The sequence below is a fragment of the Carya illinoinensis genome, chromosome 1 (assembly GCF_018687715.1).
Source record: "Carya illinoinensis cultivar Pawnee chromosome 1, C.illinoinensisPawnee_v1, whole genome shotgun sequence".
Classification (NCBI taxonomy): Eukaryota; Viridiplantae; Streptophyta; class Magnoliopsida; order Fagales; family Juglandaceae; genus Carya; species Carya illinoinensis.
In genome coordinates this window covers 47,702,699-47,725,572 of record NC_056752.1, presented here as the reverse complement: position 1 = coordinate 47,725,572, position 22,874 = coordinate 47,702,699, and the positions used below count along the sequence as shown (strand labels likewise).

Below are 22,874 nucleotides of genomic sequence, written 5' to 3'. Positions count from 1 at the left end.
GTCCTTCTTGATCAAGGTTGATGGCATTCTGTAATATCATTCCTACAGTTACTGACTAATGTGTTTGGGTAAGGTGCCTTAACACTCCTCAATATAATCTACTACTATTTATTATTTTATTGTTACTTTTTACTTACTTTTTATTGCTATCAATTACATTTTACTATTATTTAGTATTCTATTATTACTTTTCACATATGTTTTTACTACTATTCACAACATACATCAACACTTCTCAACACCCAAACTTAATAATAAAATTAGTTGCCAATACATTGAACTTGCCTTAATAGAATCCCAATAAATAATGCAAACTCATTGAAGCAGTCCAACTCTGGGCATTAGTCTACCGTCCTCTACTAAATTGCTACTTGCTCCAATATGAAGCGGAGGAGAGGTGTACCAAAACCTCAATGAATTATTACCACAAGGCAATGAGATTGTAATTTGACACAATCCAACAACAATAATATTTTATATAATCCAACTTAAGAATAGCCCTACTTCGAATTGCTTGAGTGGGCTTTGATAGAGGGAAGAAACGCAGAGCTCATCTCATGTATCTGCAAAAACTGCAAACAGATCACCATGGATGTAATCGTTATCTACCAAGCTGACCAAGAAATAGCTGCTCTGGACCTGCAAAAGTTGAGAAGAACTGTTATAGTAGCACATTACAGAACCGAATCCTTATCAAGTCTGTTTGTGTCTTTGGTGGGGGGCGGGGCAGGGCGGGTACATGCGTGTGAAAAACACATGAATTTTATATTATGAATAAACCCAACCTCTTCAAGCAATTTTCTGGATGTGTCACCCTCTGGGTACAAGGAAGCCCATCCCCTCGACCAGATTTCAAATGCCTCGTCCTTCCATACCAGGAAGCTGGAAGGATCCACGACAGTGGGTTGGATGATCTCCTTGGCTGGGAAGACTCCCCATGTTACAGCATTTACATCAGTTAGGCCAACGTTTGATATCCAACTTCCCTCTTTGTTTACAGCCATGTAAGTTAGAGATGGGAAAGCCTTGCACTTGTCAACGAGCCAATCCAACTTCTCCCTAGAGCAGAAGAACTCTATATAGGCCTTTTGATAAACATAACCTCCAGGCCCACCCCATCCTGAATACATCAATCATGCCAAAATAAATAAGTGGCATCACATGTGGTTTGCATGGATCTAAATATTATCTTGAGAAAGATGACAAGAGTTTGATAGGATATATTTTCAAATAATAAAATACAGAATTTCCCATTCAGTAAAACTGATAAACTTGGCAACGAGAATCTCCGTGTATAAAGTTTAAACCCAAAACATGTACTATTCTTCTGTTTTAATTAATCTAAACATGCACTATTTGCTGGAAAAATAACTTATGCAAGATCTTAATAGGATTTAGTATATATAACACTGCCAATTATTATATACTTCATTTATTCATTAACCAAATACCATTAAAATGGCGTATGCTGGTCAAAACTACAAACAAAGTCAGAGGATCAAGCTCAACAACCAGAACAGACTACAAGAAATAAAAAATCTCAATGATGTACTAATGGCATATGGATGAATGCCTAAATTTAGAATCCCATGTTCTATCTCTGTACTAATTGGAATGAAACCCCCAATATAGCGTAACCATTTTTTAAACATAAATGGGAATCAATACCAAATGGCTTTTGAAATTTCACACAAATCCAAGTCCATTATGAGCTTATAGCACCAGCCTGTCCCATGAAATTCCAATTCTTTGGTAATTTATACACTCAAGTAAGATTCTTGCGGGTAGAATTCAAAGGGAAAACAAATCAATCTACCAAGATCAGTCTCACCCACAAAAGACAAAGTTTGGCATTTTTTATGATAACACAGAGAATGCAACCTTTTTTACTCACCCACAGCTGGAGAAGAAGATTTCTCGCCATTGACTGCTGGTTGGCTATTGATGGTAAGGAAACCCTTCATGTTAATCTTCCCCAGCTGTTCATTTATGCTTTGTGTTTCAGGCTGTAGCCCGTCTAATTCCGACCAAGGACTGCTTCTCAATTTTCCAAGGCAGAATTTCTTAAATTTCTGATGTGTAAAAAAATCCAACATTAAGTTATAATAATCGACTTTCTCACAATGAGATGAGACTAGTACACTAATACACTCAAAATGGAAACCGTACCTCATGAATATCTTCAAAGTTGCTCAAAGGTGTAGCCCATTCTTCATGAAGTTTCTTGTCACGTGCACGTGGCCGCATGAACTGTTCAAAAAATTATGATTTAGGTCATAGATGGCCGATAGTAAAGAAATGATATTTACAAGGACATATCTCTTATCAAGTTGATGTTAATTCCACTTAGCAAAACTTTCTTTAATCAAAGAATGCCATCCACGCGAACAGGCAGTTGTAAAATTGCTAGATACAAGGAAAGAAATATCCTGGAGTTGCATAAAGAACCATTAGAAGAATTAAATAGCTACAATCAGGACAAGTAACTTCCCAGAAATCATAGGAGACAGACTGCAGACATTTTTTAAAAACAGTGACCTTGTTATCATGACATAAAAGATGGTAGGCATATAAATATATATATTTAAAATCCAGTGAAAGGTTCAACTGGTGAACTTTTATATCGTACCTTCAGAGAAAAAAATAGAAGTAACTTGTAAGATTATTCCTACCTGATAGTCAGCTAATGCTCCATATGATGGATTACAAGAATCACCCCATCGCCCATGTGGGTACTGGTCCCAGCCTTTAGTCCTTGATATATAGCTTTTTGGACGATTAGCCCTACCATAAATGGCTAGGAAGATAAGATGTCTTGAAAATTATACCACATTTTAATGAGCAAACCCAATTAATCACTGAGGTTTTGTCCAAATTATAGCAATTCCATATGTTGCATACCAGAAAATTGGACGAACATCTTCCTTGACACGGAAAACATTCGTTGGGCGTCTCCAGGGCAGGGACCTTGATATTTTGGTCTCTTCAATCAAACCAAGATTCTGCCAAGAATGCTTCTTATTAGGGCCTATGTCTTGTGATAGGTTTAATTGGGCGAGTAATATCATCCACATCTCAAGCTAGAACAACAGACTGGGATATGAGAAACAACCATTAATATAGCTAGTGCTGACTTCTCCATGTTTAGCGTATAGAGATGCAATGTCTTAATCCCATGAGCTAAAATCTTCTTGCACATTTCAGTCGCAAGATGAACTCCATATGATTTGACAGCTTCTTCATTGTCCTTAATAGGCTCCAAGGCAGCAGTTATTTCAGCAGGTATCTACAATATGACAATATATGTAGACATTATATCAGGTTGATATAAATAGCACAATCACCATAAGTCACATCTTACCAACATGCTTATCAAAAGAAAGAAGTCACATCTTATCGGCATGACATGCCATAAAAATAAGGAGTATACATAGCAAACATGTCCCATGACCAATTTTTTTACCTCACCACCTTAATATTGTTACATATAATTTACTCAATCATCAAGGAGGAAAAAGCCAAGCAGCCCAAAAAGTTTCACCTGTGGAAGGACACAAACATACACAAACAGCGACTCCCCCTAAAACCACACACACGGTCCTATTTTTCTAGGCCTACCACGCCAATAAGTCCATGATTTGTCATCTTTCTATTGTTTTTCTAAATTTAATTCTTTTTTTTTTATAGGTAATTTTTCTAAATTTAAGTCTATTCAAAGCACAAAGAGCACAACCCAAATTCAAGGAATTATACCATGGGAAACAACCAACTTGGGAATGGAGAAAAAGAACAAAATTCCATGAAATCTAGAAAGCTAGAGGAACGGAAGCTATTATGCACCACAAGACAGGCCCTCCTTTCCCTAGGAAGAATATTGGGAGAAATGAAGGGTGGTCAAGGGTAGCATTTTTATACGTCTGTAAAATAATAACACCTGATGTTTTTTGCATAATTATATATAAGGCGCAATTGCTCAAAGAGGTACAAACCCATCAGATCAATCCAATGCATATGACATTTCATCCATTCAGGCACACACGCACATAAACAGAGCAATACACTGCCACAAAGATTATGTTCCAAAGGGATTGCATACCTTTGTTTTGCAAAAACCAGTCATGCGAAGAAATCCCTTGTAGTTATTAATGGGCATAATTCCAGGAACAATGGGGCAAGTTATTCCAATTAGTCGACAATCATTCACGAATTTGAGAAAAACATCAGTGTCATAGAATAGTTGAGTAATGATTAGATCTGCTCCAGCATCAACCTATAAAAGAAAACATGGCATCAATACAGGAGGACCAGTTTGACCATAGGGGAAAGGAGACCAGAGGGCAGTTAATCTCTTATTTTAGGGCATTCGTAAATACATAACAGAACTACACTTTATGATCACTCTGGTATGATAAAAAATACTTGATATTTTCCAATAGAATGCGAAAAAAAAAAGAGCAATATCTACAAAGGAAAGCCGTACTCAATCACTGCGTTTGCCGGTGAGTGTGCCTTTATGCTCCATAAAAATGTCTGTTTTTCTATTGGGCATAAATCATTACATATGCTCTCTAATACATTGGCGAAATCCGTGTTCGTGAGCACAAGTTAGTGGTAGGAATGTACATGAAACACAAATCATAATGGAATAATTAAAAGACGAGTTATATAGAACAGTAGCAAGACCTTTCTCTTGAGATAAGCGAGATCATTGCGATAAGCTTCCAATGTAGCCACGCCATTACTTCCTATCACATCGGGATGTGCCTCTGAGTAGATAAGCAGAAGTAAAAGGATTATAAGAATATGTGGAATGGCGGTGAATAATACAAAGCAATACACTAAAACAAGATTCAAGGGAATAAATAAATCTTTAGCTATAGCAAATCTAAAAATACAGTAGGAAAGATAAGGAAACCTGGGTAACCAGCAACGGTAATGCCGAAGTAGTCACCATAGTTAGCTCTGATATGTTTCACCTAAAATGTGAAAAACAGAGAGACACTATTACGCCAATGAAAATGCAAGCGTTCTAAACAATTAGCTAGAGGTAGATCGATGAACAGAGCAGTAGAAAAAACCACAGATGAGATAAACTGAACAGAGAGTGTGAGAAAGAGAGAGAGAAAGGTACAAGGTCGAGAGCGCAGGCAAAGCCGCCTTCGATCTGGACGAACTTGCCCTGGCCATGAGGGGGGTCACCACGGAGAGCGAGGACGTTCTGGAGGCCGTTGGACTTAATGGTGGAGAGGGCGTGGTCGATCTTGTCGACGGGCATGTTGGTGCAGGTGAGATGCATCATGGTCTCGACGCAGACGATATTCTGCATACGGTTGGCAATGTCGAGGGTGACATTGGCGGTGGAGCCACCAGCGCCCCAGGTGATGTCGCAGAAAGAGGGGTTGTGGGCGACCATGCGGTCCATCCTGTCGAAGAGGTTATCGACTCCATCATCGGTCTTGGGGGGGAAGAACTCGAAGGAGAAGACGACATTGCCTCCATCCCCAAGCGTAGCAGACCGGATCTTGTCTACGACCTTCATCTTTGTCCGCTTCTAATCTCCACTGACACCTTTCAGCTTCAGCTTCAGCTTCAACTTTATTAGGGTATAGTAATTGTTTTTGGTTAAGTTGGAACTAAATAAAATTATAGAATAGGATTCAGATCCAGATGCTCTTTAGAGAAATGAAGATAAAAAGAGGGAAAGAAGTGGGAGCAGGCGTTGTGCGGTGCTCCGAGCAGTCCAGCACAGGTGACAGGGAATGTGCGCTGTTGTCACCGAGTACGCAGAAAGCAGCGTGCGCTTCCTTTCCGATTTATAGATACTACATCATAAAGACAGATTCCCACAGAGAGAGAGAGAGAGAGAGAGAGAGAGAGAGAGAGGCACGCCCGTCGCGCACTCACAAACGGGTTTACAACCGGTTTAGTAATATGATTTTATCACGTAATCATTGATAAAATTATTTATTATTATTATTAATATATTTTACATATTTTTTAAATATTTTTAATCATTAAAATAATTTAAATATATATAATTTTATTAAAGGTCATTTCTTTAATTGCTATTAAGTAAAATAAAAAAATAATTAGAATATTTTATTTATTTATTTATTTTACTTAATAGCAATTAAAGAAGTGACTTTAAAAAAATAATAATGGAGAGGTTAGGTAATATTTTATTTTTTAAAATTATAAAATAAATTTATATAATTTTTTATTTATTTTTTAAATTTATTTTAAAATTTAAATTATAAACTAATTATCAACAATTGGCAAGTGTACCATGATTCCTCACATGGTACAAAAATAGTCGGTAGCACCAACTACCCCCGCCTGTATCATTATTTAGAATTTTTTCATGAAAATAACTGCAACTGCCAACTTCACAAAGTCACCGCTCGACCATCTTTCCTCTTTTGTTTTTATTTGTATTTTGTTCTCTTTAACTAAGATCTCCTCAAATAAATAAATAAATAAATAAATAAAAATCGGAAAAATCAAGATTTATTTATAATCTTGTAGTGAAAAAATTTTATATATCATATTATTATTTTATTTACATTTCACTAAATAAGATGTGATATATTTATCACAATTAAATAATTATTTATTATATACTTCTTTATTATCAAATAGTGATAAATACACATTATATATAATAAGATACAAATGAGATAGTGATATAATGTATAACATTACTTCTCACAGTGACATCTTTAATACTTTGGAACATCGGTCAACAAGTATCTTGAGGTGTGACAGTTTTGCTTAGGATTTTAAATATTTTTTATAGTTAAGTAAGAGATAAAATTATAAATATAGGTACGGTTTGGATAGTGATATGAGATGTGATGATTTTAAAATTAAAATTAAAAATAAAATAAAATATTATTATAATATTATTTTTTAATAATAATATTATTTTAAAATTTAAAAAGTTGAATTATTTTTTATATTTTATTTAAAAATTTAAAAAAATTATAATGATAAGATTAGATTAAACACTTTTACTATTTAAACAGAACATAATGTGTAGAATGTTATCTTATTCCTCAAGCACGAGATTATTAAGATGCAAAACAATTGCAAAAAAATAAAAATAAAAAGTTGAAAGAAATACTAAATTTAAACATCTTTAGTCGTACTCACGCAAATTGATTTTTTAACTTTGACATTGGGAATATTTTAAATAATTTATAAATAGTAATAAAATAATAATAAATAATTTATAAATAATAATAAAATAATATAAAAATATTTGAAAATAATTGTTCCCCAATAGATATTAAAATCTCACTAGGAGTCTGTCTAGTTTGTTTTTAAAGATGAGATGAGATGAGTTGATATTAAAATTAAAAATTAAATAAAATATTATTAAAATATATTATTTTAATCTTATTTTTGTATTGAGATTTTTAAAAGTTGAATTTTTTATTTTATTTTGTGTAAAAATTTGAAAAAGTTATAATGATTAAATAAAATGAAATGAGATAAGATAAAAAATTTTATAAGAGTGAACGAGGTTCGATTAATGATAAAAAATTAACAATATCCAAAGTTACTAAATAATGAGTTAAAATTTTAATAAATAACTAAATTGGTTTCTTGAGAACATCAGAACGTGTAAAATAGTAGTGTTTAAAAAAATAGTTAGGTTACGTATAGTTTCTATTTGATAATTGTTCATATAAATCCATACAAACCCATATATTTTTTAAAATAATATTTTTTCCATTTTATATTTATTTATTAATAAAACTGCACGTACAATCTTTCACTAGAACTGCAAATAATTTTTTATTTTTATTTTAAAAGGACCAGTTGAGATCTCAACCCGTTTCGTACGGAGAGATAGGTATCCACACATGTTTTTCTGACATTACAGAAGCTTTAACTTTTTCTCCAAAAAGCAAAAAAATACACACATGTTTTTCTTACATCACACGAGCTCGTTTTTGCTTCTCTCTCCCAAAAGTGAAGAACACAAGTTCAACCCCTTGGGGACAAAAGGAGAGACCCACATCTTTTAAGCACAATTTTTTTTTATAATATTTTAAATAATTAAATTATAAATAAAAAATATTTTTACAAGATATTTCTTATAAATAATTTAAATTCATAAAAAAAATTCATATTAAAATATTATTACAAAATATATTATAAAAATGAAATTTTGAGTAGACAATTTATTAATTACTCTTACTTATTTATAAATATATTTAAAATCATTACAAAGACTATTTAATAATTAGTAAGACCCACATCTACAAAATCTTTTAGAAGTTAAAACCATCTTACCTTACTTCTAAAACCAAACATACAAAATCTTCAAAAATAATTTTACTATCATTCACAAAACATCACAACTCACTATCCAAACATAACTTAAGGCTAAAATCGGTGAGCCACTCATCACCATCACTTTCGCACTGGTGCCTCCACCCGCACCAGAACTCGGAATCAATATTTATAAAGCGGTGCCACTCTGTCGCCCGAGTAGCACCACTTAAGTGACCGATAGTCACTTTTTTTACATTTTTTTAATAGATTTAAATATTTTTAAAAAATAAAAAAAAAATACACCAGTATACTTAAAATTATTTCTTTAATCACTAAGTTAAAAAAAACAAAGGACCAGCTGTCACTTTGAGCGGTCACTTGGAAGCGGCATACAAGGGTTTTCCATATTTGTATGTGTACGGGTTGGCAGGTGGGAAGACCTCTTCGCACGATGGTGAAGGCTAACGCACGCACCGATGGCTATCCAATTCAATTGACAAAGTTACAAATCGCATATATGTAACATGCATGGGTGCATTCCAGTAACAACAACAACGATATTAAGAATAGTAACCCCCTTTTGAGCTTGGCAGCATCATAATCAACACCCTCAGTCCCAAATCCAGGGGTGTTTGCCCTTACCAGCCAAATTTTCCACCTTACATAAGTGCCTTGAACATCAACGCACTCAGTTTACAAACTCCTCATTAGAGGAAAAAAATGGTAAACCATTCTTGTGAACTCTGTGCACGGAATGACGAATCCTCATTTTGCGAGAGAACACAACCATTGTTCTTCTGTCTGGTATAACATTCTCGCCAGTCAAGTGTACGGCAGATGGATCTTTGATTTATGAGAGCAACACTCAATCAAGTAAGCAGTTGATACCTGAATTTCAACAAACCCATGTTATCTGAGTTCGTCCATTCATGTTCATTGCACTGCCATTTGACCAAGCTGCAAAAGAGGAATGCACATACAGTGTAACATGTTGCAATTGCTTGTGACCATCTGTGTGATCTTTCCTTCCGCAAAATCCTTCAACCAAGAAAAATACAATCAAAATAAGAAGATAGATCATCAAACGTTGAGAATACTAAACCTAGAAGACAATAGTAATTATAAAGAAAACTAATGTCACAAGCACGAACATCCAGATTATGGAGCTTTTGGCAAATGAAAGAAAGTAATATGTACTTATAAAAAAAAAAAAAAAAGGTAATATGTGCCACCCAGAATTGACGGGGAAAAAGGAAAATAAAAGAGTGGAAAGATGTTAAAATTTAAAAGGCATAATAGCTAGTTTAACACGCACAGAAAACGTCTCAAATTCAACAGTAAAAGCCTCCTCATCACCTGAAATGTACTTCACTGTGTGTCCAAGCCATGCGTTACCCTTAAACGTCATGGACAGAGCCCACTTGAGTGGCTTCTTCTATCACCCTTGGTCAAAACACAGACCACAAGCAAGCTTCACAGTTATCCCCATTCAGTTCACAAGTCATTCCCCTCTTAAATATTCCTTTTATCCAGGTTACTGGAATACAAAAGCTTTTTTTTTCTTATTTTATTTCTCAAATTTGCTAGACATAATTGCAGAGAGTTAGGAAAAACAATCAGAAGCTATAGATGGGATTACCTAACGGGCAAGCCATGTTAAACAAAAATTATACTTACCCCACAATAAAATCACAATGTCACAAATTCCCAATCTTCTTTTGTCATGTCAAGAAATTCGACAGCACCATCTTCGAACATAATCTGCAATCACATACATCTATTCATATATGCGCATCTAACCAACATAAACCAACAGAGAGCAGTCTCTTACCGAGTGTTTTTGGGAAAAATTATCAAAATGTTTAATAATTCCGAAGGACCTGGAACATAGAAAGCATATATGTATGAAAATATATAGTAGGGTAGATATAGTAACATAAAATGTCATACTTATCGAGCAGCATTGACATCTGATCATTTAGAAAGTAAGTAGTGCATGGCCAAACTCAAATATAAGAAAGCACCACACAAACTGCTTGCCATATATGGCCTCAAATGAGTCATTTAGTACATTTCGGTTGGTCCACATTAATAAGCACTATGCTGCAGGAAGTAGGTCCAAGAATTAAGAAACCATACCAATAAGAAAATTCCAAACAAGCATGTGTATGCAGCCTATATACAAATTTACGAATTGTTTATAGTCATCTTTATAAAGGCCACTACAAGAACAAATAAACAAATGATAACAGAAACATGGCCATTGCAAATGGTCTAAGATTGTTTTCAAAATATTGCCCTAGAAACAACACTGAGTAAAAGCAGAATACTAAGACATTCCGAAAATACCTCTCATTCATAGGGCGGATTATCCTAATGACTTCACCAATGCAATTATGGGAGCATGTTCCTCGCAGGGTACAAACATTTGAACTCCCTAAACAAAAAAGTTAAAAATTAGAAGGAGGAAAAGCTTCAAGGTGATAAATCATAGAAATCATGACAATTTAAAGCATTTGATCTAATAGAAGAAACGACATTTACCATATGGAGAGAGAGAGAGAGAGAGAGAGAGAGAGAGAGAGAGAGAGAGAGAGAGAGAGAGAGAGAGAGAGAGAGAGAACCTTACCTACATGCAATCCTCCATTCTGATAAACCTTTTTAAGAAACACCCAATAATTAGTCCATGTTATTCAGAACATCAAATTTAAGCATGTAAGACACAAGAATAACGTAAGCAGTCATTGATGAAGCAATGCATTTACAAAAACAAGGTGCAATTATAATCACGTTAATATTCACAGATCCAACAGTTGGATGTTCTGATGATCATACACAATACAAGTCAGCTCCAGCCCCTGTTCAAGGCCACCATCTAAAGGAATGCTAGGAGGGGGAAGTGATATGACATAGGAAAACCAGAGAGAAAGGGAACGCTATCTCACTTGTACTCATATTTTACCTTTTCAGGGATCTTATCAAAACCTAGTCTGAATCACTACTCTAAGCTAGATACTCACAAACCTAATTATTGGAGATCTTAAAAGCATTTTGATGTTTCAAATGCAACCCTAAACATTCCCCTAAGCAAGCAAACCAATTTCCTAATCGGTGTTTTTTTATTTGTAAGTATTTAGGATGTTAAAGTACTTGCAAACACTTTATACTTATGTACATACATGCGTACATATATCTCAATTGTCAACAAGCAAAAAAATAAATAAAACTATGAAGACAAAATAAACCGGAAAATGGAATTGGAGTTTCTTATAGAACAGCCAGCCTATGCTTTTCCAGACAGAATTGCTTTCAGTTTGGGAGACGGCACAGCCACCTGGTATGCTACTAGTTTCAATGCAGCATCTGAAGACATCTTAGGCTTGGTAGGTTTGACCCCTAGCTTCCTCCTGCAGCCAACAGCACCACAATGGCAATCTTGATCTGCACCAAACTGAACAAACCTGCTAAATTTGTTAGGCTGGACTACAAGAATACAAAATGTCATGAAGTTATGACACACATATTGCAAGTGAATCAATGCAATAAAGAAGTTATGCGAGTGCTCATACTGATAATCATAGGTCAGATGCTCGCCCTTTTTTATGTCACAAGTCGCAAATATGCCAATTCTTGTTTCTCCATCTATTATCCTTGAAAAGGCAAAAAAACAAAAAAAAACAAAAAAAAACAAAAAAACTAGTGCATATATAAGATTGAATACAACAATGAACCACAAAAACGGCATTAAGGATTAGTAGAGAACCATTTTTGCATCTCGGTATTCGGACAACAACTATGGTTTATATATCTTGACCTGTTTCCCTTGTATGTTGCATCAATTACCATATCTCGATTAATTTCACACAAGTAAAAGTTTGTCTCTCCACGGTGTTTCATGTTCCAAAGCCTTTCCTCACATGTTTTGTCATCAATAACTGCATATACAGAAGCAGCATTAATTAATTGGCTTCTAAAGGAATTGAGCATGCCAGATATGGATGAGATATGTAAAGAAAACGATGACTGAAGAGGCCACCTTCTCCCACATATTCTATTACAAACTCTCCTTGCTTGATATCTTCATCCGCCACGATTCCAGAACCACATTTCTCAGTCTGCAATGACACCTTAATTTAAATAGCTATTTTTATGCCCATACACATCAGCAGCAAAAAAATTTGTGAGACCCAAGTTACAAGACATTAGGATGTTATGACGGAAATAAGATCAACTGGAACAAACATGAACGCTCAGAAAGAAGATAAAGATTACCAAACAATCAATTCAAATGACAGTATTAAAAACAATGAATATGTTTGCCTGCGTACGTGTTGCGTACGTGTGTGTATATGTCTATGTGGAGACAAAGGTGGGCACAGCACAGGGAATATGTGAGGCTTTCATATAGTAAGCAGTTAGTGCTTCCTGTTTCTCAAAGAGACAGAAGCCCACAACAAGTTGCACCAACAACCCCTGGAGTCTGAACTGTGAAGTAGGAGCCAAGGTAATGCAACTCTACATCTACACACTATCATCTCTCTCCTGTTTTGTTCTGTTTTTCTTTTTGGCTTAATATTTTTTCTCCGTAAAAAAAAGGTGGGGAGATAGATTGTAAGGACCAAGATGGGCTTGCAAGGAGCCTGTTATAGTAGGTTAAACATAGAAGCTTCCCAGGCATTCTTTCAAGACAGACCAAATACAGTCTGATGCTAATCACAAGGAAAATGATAAGAAATCCATAAGCAAGGTAAATGAGTATGTCGTTTTTCTAATGAATAGATTGGTCTTAAAAAATCCCATTCAAGTTGGACTTGGTAAATAGTTGGAAGTCAGACTTACCTTCACCAGTTTCATCTTCTTCACAGGTCGGCTCTGGAATGGTTTGTTGAGGCATGAAATCCCACATTTACATCCAGTGGAGCAACTAGAGAGGAGCATCCTGTAGCAAGAAACTGTTGTCATGCTATGGAAATCCTTATTGTTAATCAAGAATCTTGGGGTTAGATGAAACAGCATATGAAATAAGTGGTAGGCAACCGCGTGCATGAGAAGTTGGTTCAGACACATGCTGTCACATGAAACAGTTCTGTCTTTTTTATAGGTAATCAAGAAGTTATATTCATAGAAATAGGCAAAGCGCAGGGACACAGGAAGTATACATGAGAAACACCTAGCTAGAGGTTACAATAGAAAGAAGAAGGTCCGGGACCATAAGTCTGTTACAATCAATGGCCCCCACCCATAAGAACAATGACTTAAGAAAAAAAACTTTTAGCTCCTCGATAGTTCTCTCTTGATCTTCAAAGCATCACATGAAAGAGTTCTCATGGGACCTTGTAGGTGTATCCAAACTTAATAAAAATAAAAATGCTGTAAGAAGTTAGAATACCATTGATATTTGAACCAATATTTACCCATCCAATAATAACTTCTAAAAAGAAAACAATGTTTGAAAACCCAACAAATTATTTAAGTCTTAAATTTGATACCATAAACTCTTTAGATATTAAAGTAAAATACAACTTGAAGATGATCCAATTGGAACTGTTATTTAATGTTATCTATAAGTAAAGTTAGAGCTGTTACCCGCTCTATTTAAGGACATATAAAGGCAACGCAACAGTGATTCACCGAGACAATCCTTATTCCTTACCCACAATGACAATCTCTCCCACACACTCTAGAAGATCCAGGTGAAAGGCAGCAGGAACAGAATATTCCATCATCCTCAAGGCGTCTTTTAATCCTTTTTGTGAGATATATATCTTGAATTTGTCAATATCAACAAAAGGAAACCATAGAGGCTAAATAAACAAATGAGAGAGAGAGAGAGAGAGAGAGAGAGAGAGAGAGAGAGAGAGAGTGTTCTAGCCTTCAGGAAATATAAATTATAAATCAAACTGACGTGTGTCAGCTGAGTGAAACCAAACATGATTGAAACTGGGCAAGTAGCCGTATAAAACCATAAACGAATGCCCGTCTACTTGGGCTATGCCTATTCCTTGTCAATAAAATTTTTATTTACTGATAACAAAAAATAAGACCATAAACGAATGTCAAAAGGAAGGAAGAAATTAAAAAAAAAAAAAAAAAGAGGAAGAAGAAGAAGAAGAAGGCTTTTATAGACCATAAAACAGATGGTAATTAGTTATAAACAAATAGACAAGAAAACTGACTTAAATTGCACCAAGGCTACACATCCGACGGCCCCAACAAATCTGGGTCAACAAACTCGAAAGTCCTTAAAAAATTTCACACCGTACAACTTCCAACTATAAGAGGTGTAATGGAAATTTTTTGAGACTTCATTTTAAAAGGATACTACGCTTTATAAAGGTGTAAGGCGTAGGCTTCCATTTACTAAACCAATCTGGAAGTTCGAAATCAACCGGATTTCCCATCTGCTTAAGCAGCTTGTTGAATACACCTCCGATGCGACCATGCTCAGGATTCTGATTTCACAGAAAACAGCAATCAGGAACTCGTAACAATTCAATTATCATTACAGACAACATGGTAGCACTAAAAGAAACCTGAATTAATCCAACTCATGAAAACTCTAGGGCCCTATTCAAAAATCAATTCTACATTGTTTGGCGAATATAATTTATTTGCGCTACTATAGGCAAGATGCCCGGTAGGATTTGAGAAAAAATAAAGGAGAGGATGAAACCTCCCCTCACAATATTGAGACACAAAACAGTTGTTACTAGCAAAGATACCCGCATTTGGAGAGCACTAAGTTCATGTAACTAAGATTATTAAGATTATTACAGCCGCGCAGGACGGAAAATGGAAATCTCAAGGAAAACTTCCTTCTTTGTCTAGACTATAGACTATAGACTACGTGTGATAAGAAACTTTAAACAACCGTCTTTGCAGCAGGCATGGCATCAAATAGCAACGAACCACATGAGATTTGAGAAATAAAGGCCTACAAAATCACATAAGAAACTCAATGTCTGCAAAGCGGGAAAAAAGTCAGGAAACAGCATGAGAAAAGCAAGAAAATAAAAAACTTACAATGCCCAGGCAGATCTCGCCCCACTCACCAAAACAACCAGACAGTTTTATGTTTTACCTGGTAAAAAGAATAAATATATAAATAAAATGGGCTTCAATAATTGAACAAGGAAATTCAGGGCAGGGCAGGGCTGTCCATCCAGAGAAATAACGATACGAAAACAAACAATATAGAGTAGGAGCATACTCAAGATCTAATTTCACGGCATTGAATATATTCAAGAAGAGTAGAAGGGAGTGGGGCGAGGACGATAAATGGGAAGTAGAAGGGAGGGAGTGCTTGAAGCTTACCGGAGAGACGAGGAGGAATAGCGCAATTATTTGACGAGGACGATAAATGGGTAGTAGAAGGGAGGGAATGCTTGAAGCTTTCACCGGAGAGAATGAATAGCGCTAACTGCAATGAGTGAACCAGTAGTCTCTACTACCACCAAACCTCATCCCACACAAAATCTACTGCTCCATGAAAAACCTAGAAAGTAAGGAAGAGCAAATAATTGCGGATCAAACTAGCTATAAGATCCAATAGCATACCGTGCAAAGAATGTTCTTACAATTCTTGTTTCCAAGCAGAATCTTTCTGACCTTCTTTACGTGGCAACACGGTTCCAAAAATTTCAACCTCAACGAATATATTAAGGGTTAGTTGGGTTGTAAGATTGAAGTGAAATTAATTCAGTTTAGTTTAATTTGTAGTTAAGCCGAGGATTCAAATATCTAATTATTAAATTATTAAACTTATTTTAATTCAAAACATCCTTATTTGTGAGTTTTATCAATTTTTTTTATTCAACACATCTTTATAATTGAGACTTATAACTTTTTTTAATTTTTAATAAATAGTATTAAATTCATTTTAATATCTAAATATGTGTAAATTCATTTTAAATGAATTTTACATAACTCACTCCACAAACTCAACTTACTACTATTCATAAAAAATTCAGTTTAGCTCAACATCTAAATACAGTAAAAAAATTTGATATTATAATTTTATGTAATTGTTTTTAAAAAAAAGTTGAAATCTGTATAAAAATATTATTTTTTAATAATAAATTCATTTATTTTAATTTAATTAGAATATGTGAAAATTGCACATTTTTTTTTTCTTAATGCAAATCTAATTCATTCCATAAACTTAATACAAAGAGAAATTTAATTATACAACATTAGGAAGGTCCTTTTCACTTGGAAAATCTAGAAGACATTGCGTAATCCAGCTCAGGGGTATGATTTTGTAAAATTTGTTAGAAGTTGTCATTGCGCCAAATCATGCACATATCAATTTTGAGATCAATGAATTTTTTTTACAGTCCACTGATCAAACTCTTAAATCTTGAAATGAATATTTCTAGTGGTTGTTTGTATTGCTCAATCTGTTGCTGCTTTTGGGTTGTTGATGGCTGATATTGCTTGGAATGAATCTCCCTCTATGACAATTCTCTTGAGACCTCTATTTGTGTCTCGGTTACTACCATTAGTACTGCTAATGACTCTCCTACATTGAGATTTGTATTGTAGATAAATTTTGCTTGTGCAAATACTGCAATGCCCATTTTTGACCTGTATATAGTTGTTATGGTGCTTCCATTTTGTCTTATGGCAACATCAAAAGAGAGTGAGAAGCAATCATTTGTTGGGGAGTGCCAATGAGATTCTGTCATGCTCCAGGCAACAATGTGTTTCTTGAATTTTTCTGTGACCATTGTGACAAAACCAGTAATAGAGAGGCATCTAGAACTATGTTTTGTCAGTAATAGAGCGGCATCTAGAACTATAAATGGTTTGATTTCTAATAAATAAGATGTTATCTATGGCAAGGATTGAAAAAATTTGAAAAGGGTGAGTCTTCTTGGGATATTCCTAGCTTCCTTATTGGATTTATGATGATTAAAATCCAATGATGGGAAAATTGCACATTTCAAACTGTATATAATATTATCGGTATATTAATATCTAGTAATATATATAGATTTCACTTTAAAATGCAATTCGAATTCCAAACCGTTCAAATTTATATGTTAGTTTCTAAAATTGCTAAAAGTTAATATTTTATAATATATATTATTTTTCAAGATTTATCACAAAAGTTGTGCCATATCATTTATTTTTCATTCATCTTTCATGATTACAATCAAGAGTATTACTATCTATTGTTTCTGCACACCATATATTTCAATTTTTTTTACTTATTTTTTTATTTTTTTTAATTAATTATATTCTTCTACTTATTATATATATATCACATATTTAATAAAAAAATAAAAATAAAGTGTTATGTGTAATGTGTGAAAATGATAAATATAATCTTGTTAAAATTAAATAAGGATGCAAAGTGAGATGGCATGATGCTTGACCAAAGTCGATATTCAAAATCCAAAGTGAAAGTGCAGCGAGGGAGTTCCTTCCCTATGTACATTTTCAGAATGATAATACTCACACAATATATTTTAGAATACATATTTTAAAATGATATAAAAAGATCATTCGTCTTTAAATATAATTGTGTACAATAGCATGAAAAGTGGCGTTATTATTTTGATCTTTTTATATTTGGTTTCAACCTTGCCGGCAGATGAGCCCAACATATTGGCATCACTTTCCCTTAGTCTTTATTTAGATGTTAAATTTGAAATGAGTTAAATTGAATTATTTATAAATAATAATAAATTAAATAGGTATAATAAGTTGAAATGTAGTGCTATTTATATAAAATTGAAATAATTATGAATCTCACGTATAAAAATATATTAAATTGAAAAATATTGTAGATTTTAAGTGTATTGAGATTTTAAGTTAGGATAAATTTAATAATTTAAGAATTTAATATTTAAATATTAAATTTAATTTAAAATTAAACTGAAGTGAATTATTTTCAATTTGATATTAGAACCGTACGGAATCTTAGAGACTACTGATTTGGGTCGTCCAATTTTAACTATCTATGGCATTAGAGCAGTCAACCATGGCATGGCTTTTCTGACGGGTTCAAAAACCACATCGGAAGAGTTACTTTCTTCAACATGGTTTTAAATACCGTACCGTACCGTACGGTACAGTCGGAATATTTCGTACCGGTCACCGGTCCGGTATAGATATTGCATCTGTTTTGTACCGGTCTGAATACCGGCCGATATTTCGGCCTACGTACCGGCCGGTATTTCGGCCTTCTATTTTTTTTTTTTTTTTTTTTTTTTCATTTTTTCAAACTACAAGTTTATTTTTTGACCTCTAATTTATACCAGACTATTTATAATTTATATATATATATGTATTTATGTATAAATTATTTATATATAAACTATTATTTTAGAATATAATTTATTTATTTATATTTATACATATAATTTATTTATATATCGAATATCCCGAAACGGTACACGAAACGGTACCGGTATCGAAATATTTCGTTCCAATGCCTTGACCGGTACGCCATCCGGTACGGTATTCAAAACATTGTTCTTCAATGCTCCATCTCTTGACTTGACTGCTTGGCCAAGAAATACGAGGAGACCAATTCAATTTATTTATTTATTGGATTTACTGCATATTTATTCATCGAGTTCCTGTTCTCAACAGTTTTATACTTTAGTGTTTTTATTTTTTATCTTTTTTTTTTCCTCAACAAGAAGTACGTAGTTTTAGATTGATTTCATATTCATTTCCAATCAATGTTTTTGGTACCGTACCGTACCGATTGGTATATTCCGTACCAGTCTCCAGGCCAATACAGATAAGGTACCTGTTTCGTACCGATTGAAATACCGGCCGTATAGGCTTATATTTCGGCCTGCGTACCAGCCGGTATTTCGGCCTTTATGTTTTTTTTTTTTTTAAGCTATAATCTCATTTTTTAACCTCAATTCATATCAGACTATTTATAATTACATATATACATATATATTCATGTATAATTTATTCATTTATAGATTATTATTTTGAAATATAATTTATATATATAATTTATTTGCATATCGACTATCCCGAAACGATATACGAAACGGTACCGATATCGAAATATTTCGTTCCAATGCCTTGACCGGTACGCCATCCGGTACGGTATTCAAAACATTGTTTCCAACACGTCTTACATTACTGTGTTTAATTTCAACAAAATCAATCCCGCTTTGAAAAACAAATAACCCAAGATTAATCGGTCCCTCCGTGCTGCTGCGTGATCGAACTTTGTCATCATCGTTAACGTCGCCTCTCCTCATGCACGAATAATGTGCTGATCTATATCCGATTGTGGATGCATTTACGGCTGATGATGGCAGCGTTTTTATGCTAGTTGTTATTAGGTAGCCTACGTCCTCAGGAACGGTATGGAGGCTGATTCTTCATCTTTACCACGGCACTGCAACTGCAAGTAAGTAATCTACCATTACTGGTATTTTAAGATCATTCTCTACAGCATATTTTCCCAATGCTCTTTTGCTGAGACGTTTCACGGTTTTTCTGGTCAAAGCCTGGGACAAGTGCCCTTTATTCGCCCAGTTTCAACTGTTGGTTGAGACTGGATGGTTTGAACTTTCAAGATGAGGATTCCTTTGGTGTGGTGCCCATTAGGCTTGGCAACACCTCTATCCCAACTCCACATGCTTCTCATCCACATCCACTTCAACTTCGGGTTTATTATACTCTTCTGCTGAATTATTCCTCAAGTTTATTTGCAAAAAGGATGTAGGTAATCCATTTCTAAAGGATTCTTCAGATGGAGCTGCAGCCCTCTTATAATTTATTCAAGGGTTTGACAAATAGGGGCCTTTCCTTCACTTGGAAGTTCATACTTCTTGGTTTTGACTTTGGAAATAAAAAAAAAAACACACGCACGCACACAAGTGGGTTAAGGGACGGTGCTAGCCATGTACTTCACCCCAATATAGGCTCTAGAAACTCAAATTACAAAACATTTGCAGCAATATATATGGCTAAAGTCGTCATACACCCATGATTCAAACGATAAACGAACTAAAACTTAAGCGAAAGTCAACATGATGTGCAGCTCGTAAAAAATTAGAAAACAGAGGAAAGTCGACAGCGTGTGTGAAGCGCTGGCCCAGATTATAATTTTTAAGTTGACCCAGCAAGAGAGAGTACTGAGTACCCAAAGAAGCCCCAAGAACGTGGTGGCGCAACTGTTCAACTGAAAAGGCCCCCCCCTAACGTCGAAGAGAAATTTTCAGACCATGAGGCATGAAGCCGAGTAGGGGAAGCCAGAAAATGCGGGAGGCGTGTGGACATGATACCACTTGGTGGAAAAAAAGTATGTTCCTTCTGCACATTCGCATTCGCATTCGCCACAAGTCACTGACGATGAAGATGTTCCTCTGCCGCCGCCGCTCATCAAGAACATTCTCTGCAGCTGCTGATTGTGAGTATTTGCGAAATATTGATCTGGACCGAGCCCAAGAGTGTTGACACAAAGTGATGTCGTCCCGTTAATTCCGCCGGGAAGCTGGACGTGATCCACCACTTTCCAGATGATGTTATTGCTGTTGTCTAATTCCTTCACTCCCCCGTTGTCTTGATGCTGTTGTGGGCTTCCCAGAAACCACCACCATTGGTATTGATTTTGATTGTGGTGGCTGCCGTTGTTACTCTTCTCATCAATTGTAACAGTGGTGGTGAGGCCTCTGGGACTGACACTCGGATATGGCCAAACACCTTCAATTCTGGACCAAGACCCACTAACAGGGTCATAGCACTCTGCGTCCGACCGGAATCGTCCTTGGCTGTCCGTGCTGTACCCGCTGACCACCCAGAACCGATAATCCCCCTCCCACGAGAGACCTTGGCACTCGTCCCTCTCCTCTGCCATGGGCAACAGCGTCCTCCACTCGTCTGCTTCTGCGTCATACACCTCTGCCGATCGCAGAGCATTCTTCTGATTGTCGTGCCCCCCTGCCACATAAACCATCGATTGTCCTACGACTCCACAGGCGAAGAAAGAGCGCGCCACTGACATGGGGGCTGCGCGTCTCCACCGGACACCGCCAATAAAATCCAGGACATACACATCAGGCACCGGTTCTAAGGTATCAGGGTCCCAACCACCCAAGAGCAGGAGCTTCCCAGGTACGGGAAGTGCCACGCACTGGCAGAACATGGGAATTCGCACATGTCCGCCCCCAGGCCTCATCATCATCCGGTGCCAAGTCTGGTGGGTGGCGTTGTAGATGCTCAGCCCATACTGAATTAGACGTGAGGTAGAGCTCTTTGCATCAATCTCCTCTTCCTTGGTGGTTGTGTTGCGGTTCGATAAGTCTGTCATATCAGAGTCAGATGACTCTGTTAGTGATGGTGGCGAGCATGGAACAGGTTGAATAAGGCAAACCATATGCTCAGCCATGCCGGAACGGCGTCTTCCTTGGTAGAATGAAGGATGCATGATCAAGAATCGCCAACTCTGGCTCACTAATTTCATGGTGGGATGGAATTGGTGGGGCACTCTAACCAAACATTCCATGGCTATCTCATCGGGCAGGCCTGGAATCAACTGCTTTTGTAGAGGTTGTTGTTGTTGTTTCTGGAAATTCTCGGTACTGCTCTCTGTTTGTCCCATCGCTTGTTTTCCTAGTAGTATCTCTTCCAAGAATTCAAAAAACTCCCTTTAAAAATGATTCGAAGAAAAGATTGTATCAATATTGAAAACAAAAAATAGGAGGTGGAGAAGGAAACGAGGAGGGTATTCGGCAACTCCTCTTGAAATTGCAGGATGAATCTTGTTTTCTCGTGTATACAAGGGATGGACACAAAACAGTTCAAGAGTATGGAGGCCGTGACTCTTAAAGGAGAAGAGAAGACATATATTTGATAAGTACAGAGAGAGAGAGAGAGAGAGAGAGATCGGTAATAGACCGGCACGACCGACCTTTTGGGTAGGGATGGGACCTTTGACATACATGGTTTACAAGATAAACTCTCCTTAGAGTGTGTGCATGTGTGTGAGAGAGGTTTTGAGGGTAGACTGAGACGTGTTTTTTAATTATTATCTACAGACAATTGTTTGCTGTTCAGAAAAAAATAAAAATACATATATATCAAATTGTTTCATCCCCTAACTCCCTTTCAAATATGGTTGATCAAGAAAAAAAAAAAAAACTACCTTTCAAATATGTTCTATAGCCTTGAAAAAATATTTTTTTAATATATCAAGTGAGAGGTCAAAGAGGAATTTAGCATCAGTGGGCATCTTTATTAACCAATCAAGCTATTAATCTCTTTGCCCATTATCACTTTAATCTTCTTTTTCTCCTTTTTTTTTTTTTTTTTTTTTTTTGAGCAGAATCCTGCTCTATTTCTGAAATATATCATTATGTTAAGCAGCAATAGGACCATATCACGATTTTCCATGCATGAGCACCAATCCCAAGAAGCCCATTTAGCCAAGGATATATATGAAAGGTCAGAAAAAGACCAAAAAATAGGAAGAAAAAAAGAAAAAGAAAAAGAGGAGAATTGGAACTTTAAAGACACGTAAAGCTGATTCAACTCATAAATACCATTGCATCCTCTGGAAGGCAGTGGCAACAAGTCAAGGAAAGAAATTATATATATATGAGTTT

General features: G+C 35.5%; 3 protein-coding genes across 12 annotated transcripts; all 3 read right to left on the bottom strand.

The window, feature by feature from the left end:
* Positions 1-232: 232 nt before the first annotated feature.
* On the bottom strand, positions 233-5,858 carry LOC122278995 (methylenetetrahydrofolate reductase 2-like). Its single transcript, XM_043089238.1, has 11 exons — positions 5,132-5,858; positions 4,916-4,976; positions 4,684-4,766; positions 4,097-4,270; positions 3,113-3,286; positions 2,902-3,002; positions 2,673-2,784; positions 2,170-2,250; positions 1,895-2,072; positions 786-1,120; positions 233-639 (listed from the first exon to the last, which is right to left on the bottom strand). Exons 1-11 carry the CDS (start codon positions 5,537-5,539, stop codon positions 556-558), a joined length of 1,791 nt encoding a protein of 596 aa, XP_042945172.1. The 5' UTR covers positions 5,540-5,858; the 3' UTR covers positions 233-555.
* A 2,913-nt stretch (positions 5,859-8,771) lies between these two features.
* On the bottom strand, positions 8,772-15,975 carry LOC122278943 (histone-lysine N-methyltransferase ASHH3-like). Of its 10 annotated transcripts, none has more exons than XR_006229393.1 (17): positions 15,861-15,975; positions 15,598-15,778; positions 15,307-15,364; positions 15,155-15,217; positions 14,606-14,735; positions 13,937-14,048; positions 13,123-13,222; positions 12,320-12,398; positions 12,047-12,218; positions 11,853-11,933; positions 11,618-11,744; positions 10,913-10,940; positions 10,633-10,720; positions 10,115-10,163; positions 9,961-10,044; positions 9,264-9,321; positions 8,772-9,171 (listed from the first exon to the last, which is right to left on the bottom strand). XR_006229393.1 is itself a non-coding variant. In XM_043089170.1 (15 exons), the coding sequence occupies exons 3-14, from the start codon at positions 15,170-15,172 to the stop codon at positions 9,973-9,975; spliced, it is 1,056 nt and encodes a 351-aa protein (XP_042945104.1). In that variant the 5' UTR covers positions 15,173-15,217; positions 15,307-15,364; positions 15,598-15,834; the 3' UTR covers positions 8,772-9,321; positions 9,961-9,972. The 10 variants fall into 10 exon arrangements, 2 of the variants coding, with proteins under 2 accessions (XP_042945104.1, XP_042945125.1); XR_006229397.1 differs by having other exon boundaries at positions 15,598-15,762; positions 15,841-15,935; XR_006229398.1 differs by having other exon boundaries at positions 15,598-15,762; positions 15,861-15,882.
* Positions 15,976-20,177: 4,202 nt separating this feature from the next.
* Positions 20,178-22,207, bottom strand: LOC122278934 (F-box/kelch-repeat protein SKIP20-like). Its single transcript, XM_043089157.1, has one exon. The coding sequence runs from the start codon at positions 21,869-21,871 to the stop codon at positions 20,489-20,491; it is 1,383 nt and encodes a 460-aa protein (XP_042945091.1). The 5' UTR covers positions 21,872-22,207; the 3' UTR covers positions 20,178-20,488.
* Positions 22,208-22,874: the final 667 nt, after the last annotated feature.

Coding starts and splice junctions, on each gene's coding strand:
- LOC122278995 (XM_043089238.1), bottom strand. CDS start 5,539: ATGAAGGTCGTAGACAAGATCCGGTCTGCTACGCTTGGGGATGGAGGC. Junction 2,785..2,901: donor GATGTTCGTCCAATTTTCTG/GTATGCAACATA, acceptor CATTTATGGTAG/GGCTAATCGTCCAAAAAGCT. Junction 2,251..2,672: donor GAGCATTAGCTGACTATCAG/GTAGGAATAATC, acceptor TTTTTTGAACAG/TTCATGCGGCCACGTGCACG.
- LOC122278943 (XM_043089170.1), bottom strand. Junction 12,399..13,122: donor AGAAGATGAAACTGGTGAAG/GTAAGTCTGACT, acceptor GTGTCATTGCAG/ACTGAGAAATGTGGTTCTGG. Junction 10,941..11,617: donor TGAAACTAGTAGCATACCAG/GTGGCTGTGCCG, acceptor TTTCTTAAAAAG/GTTTATCAGAATGGAGGATT.
- LOC122278934 (XM_043089157.1), bottom strand. CDS start 21,871: ATGGGACAAACAGAGAGCAGTACCGAGAATTTCCAGAAACAACAACAA.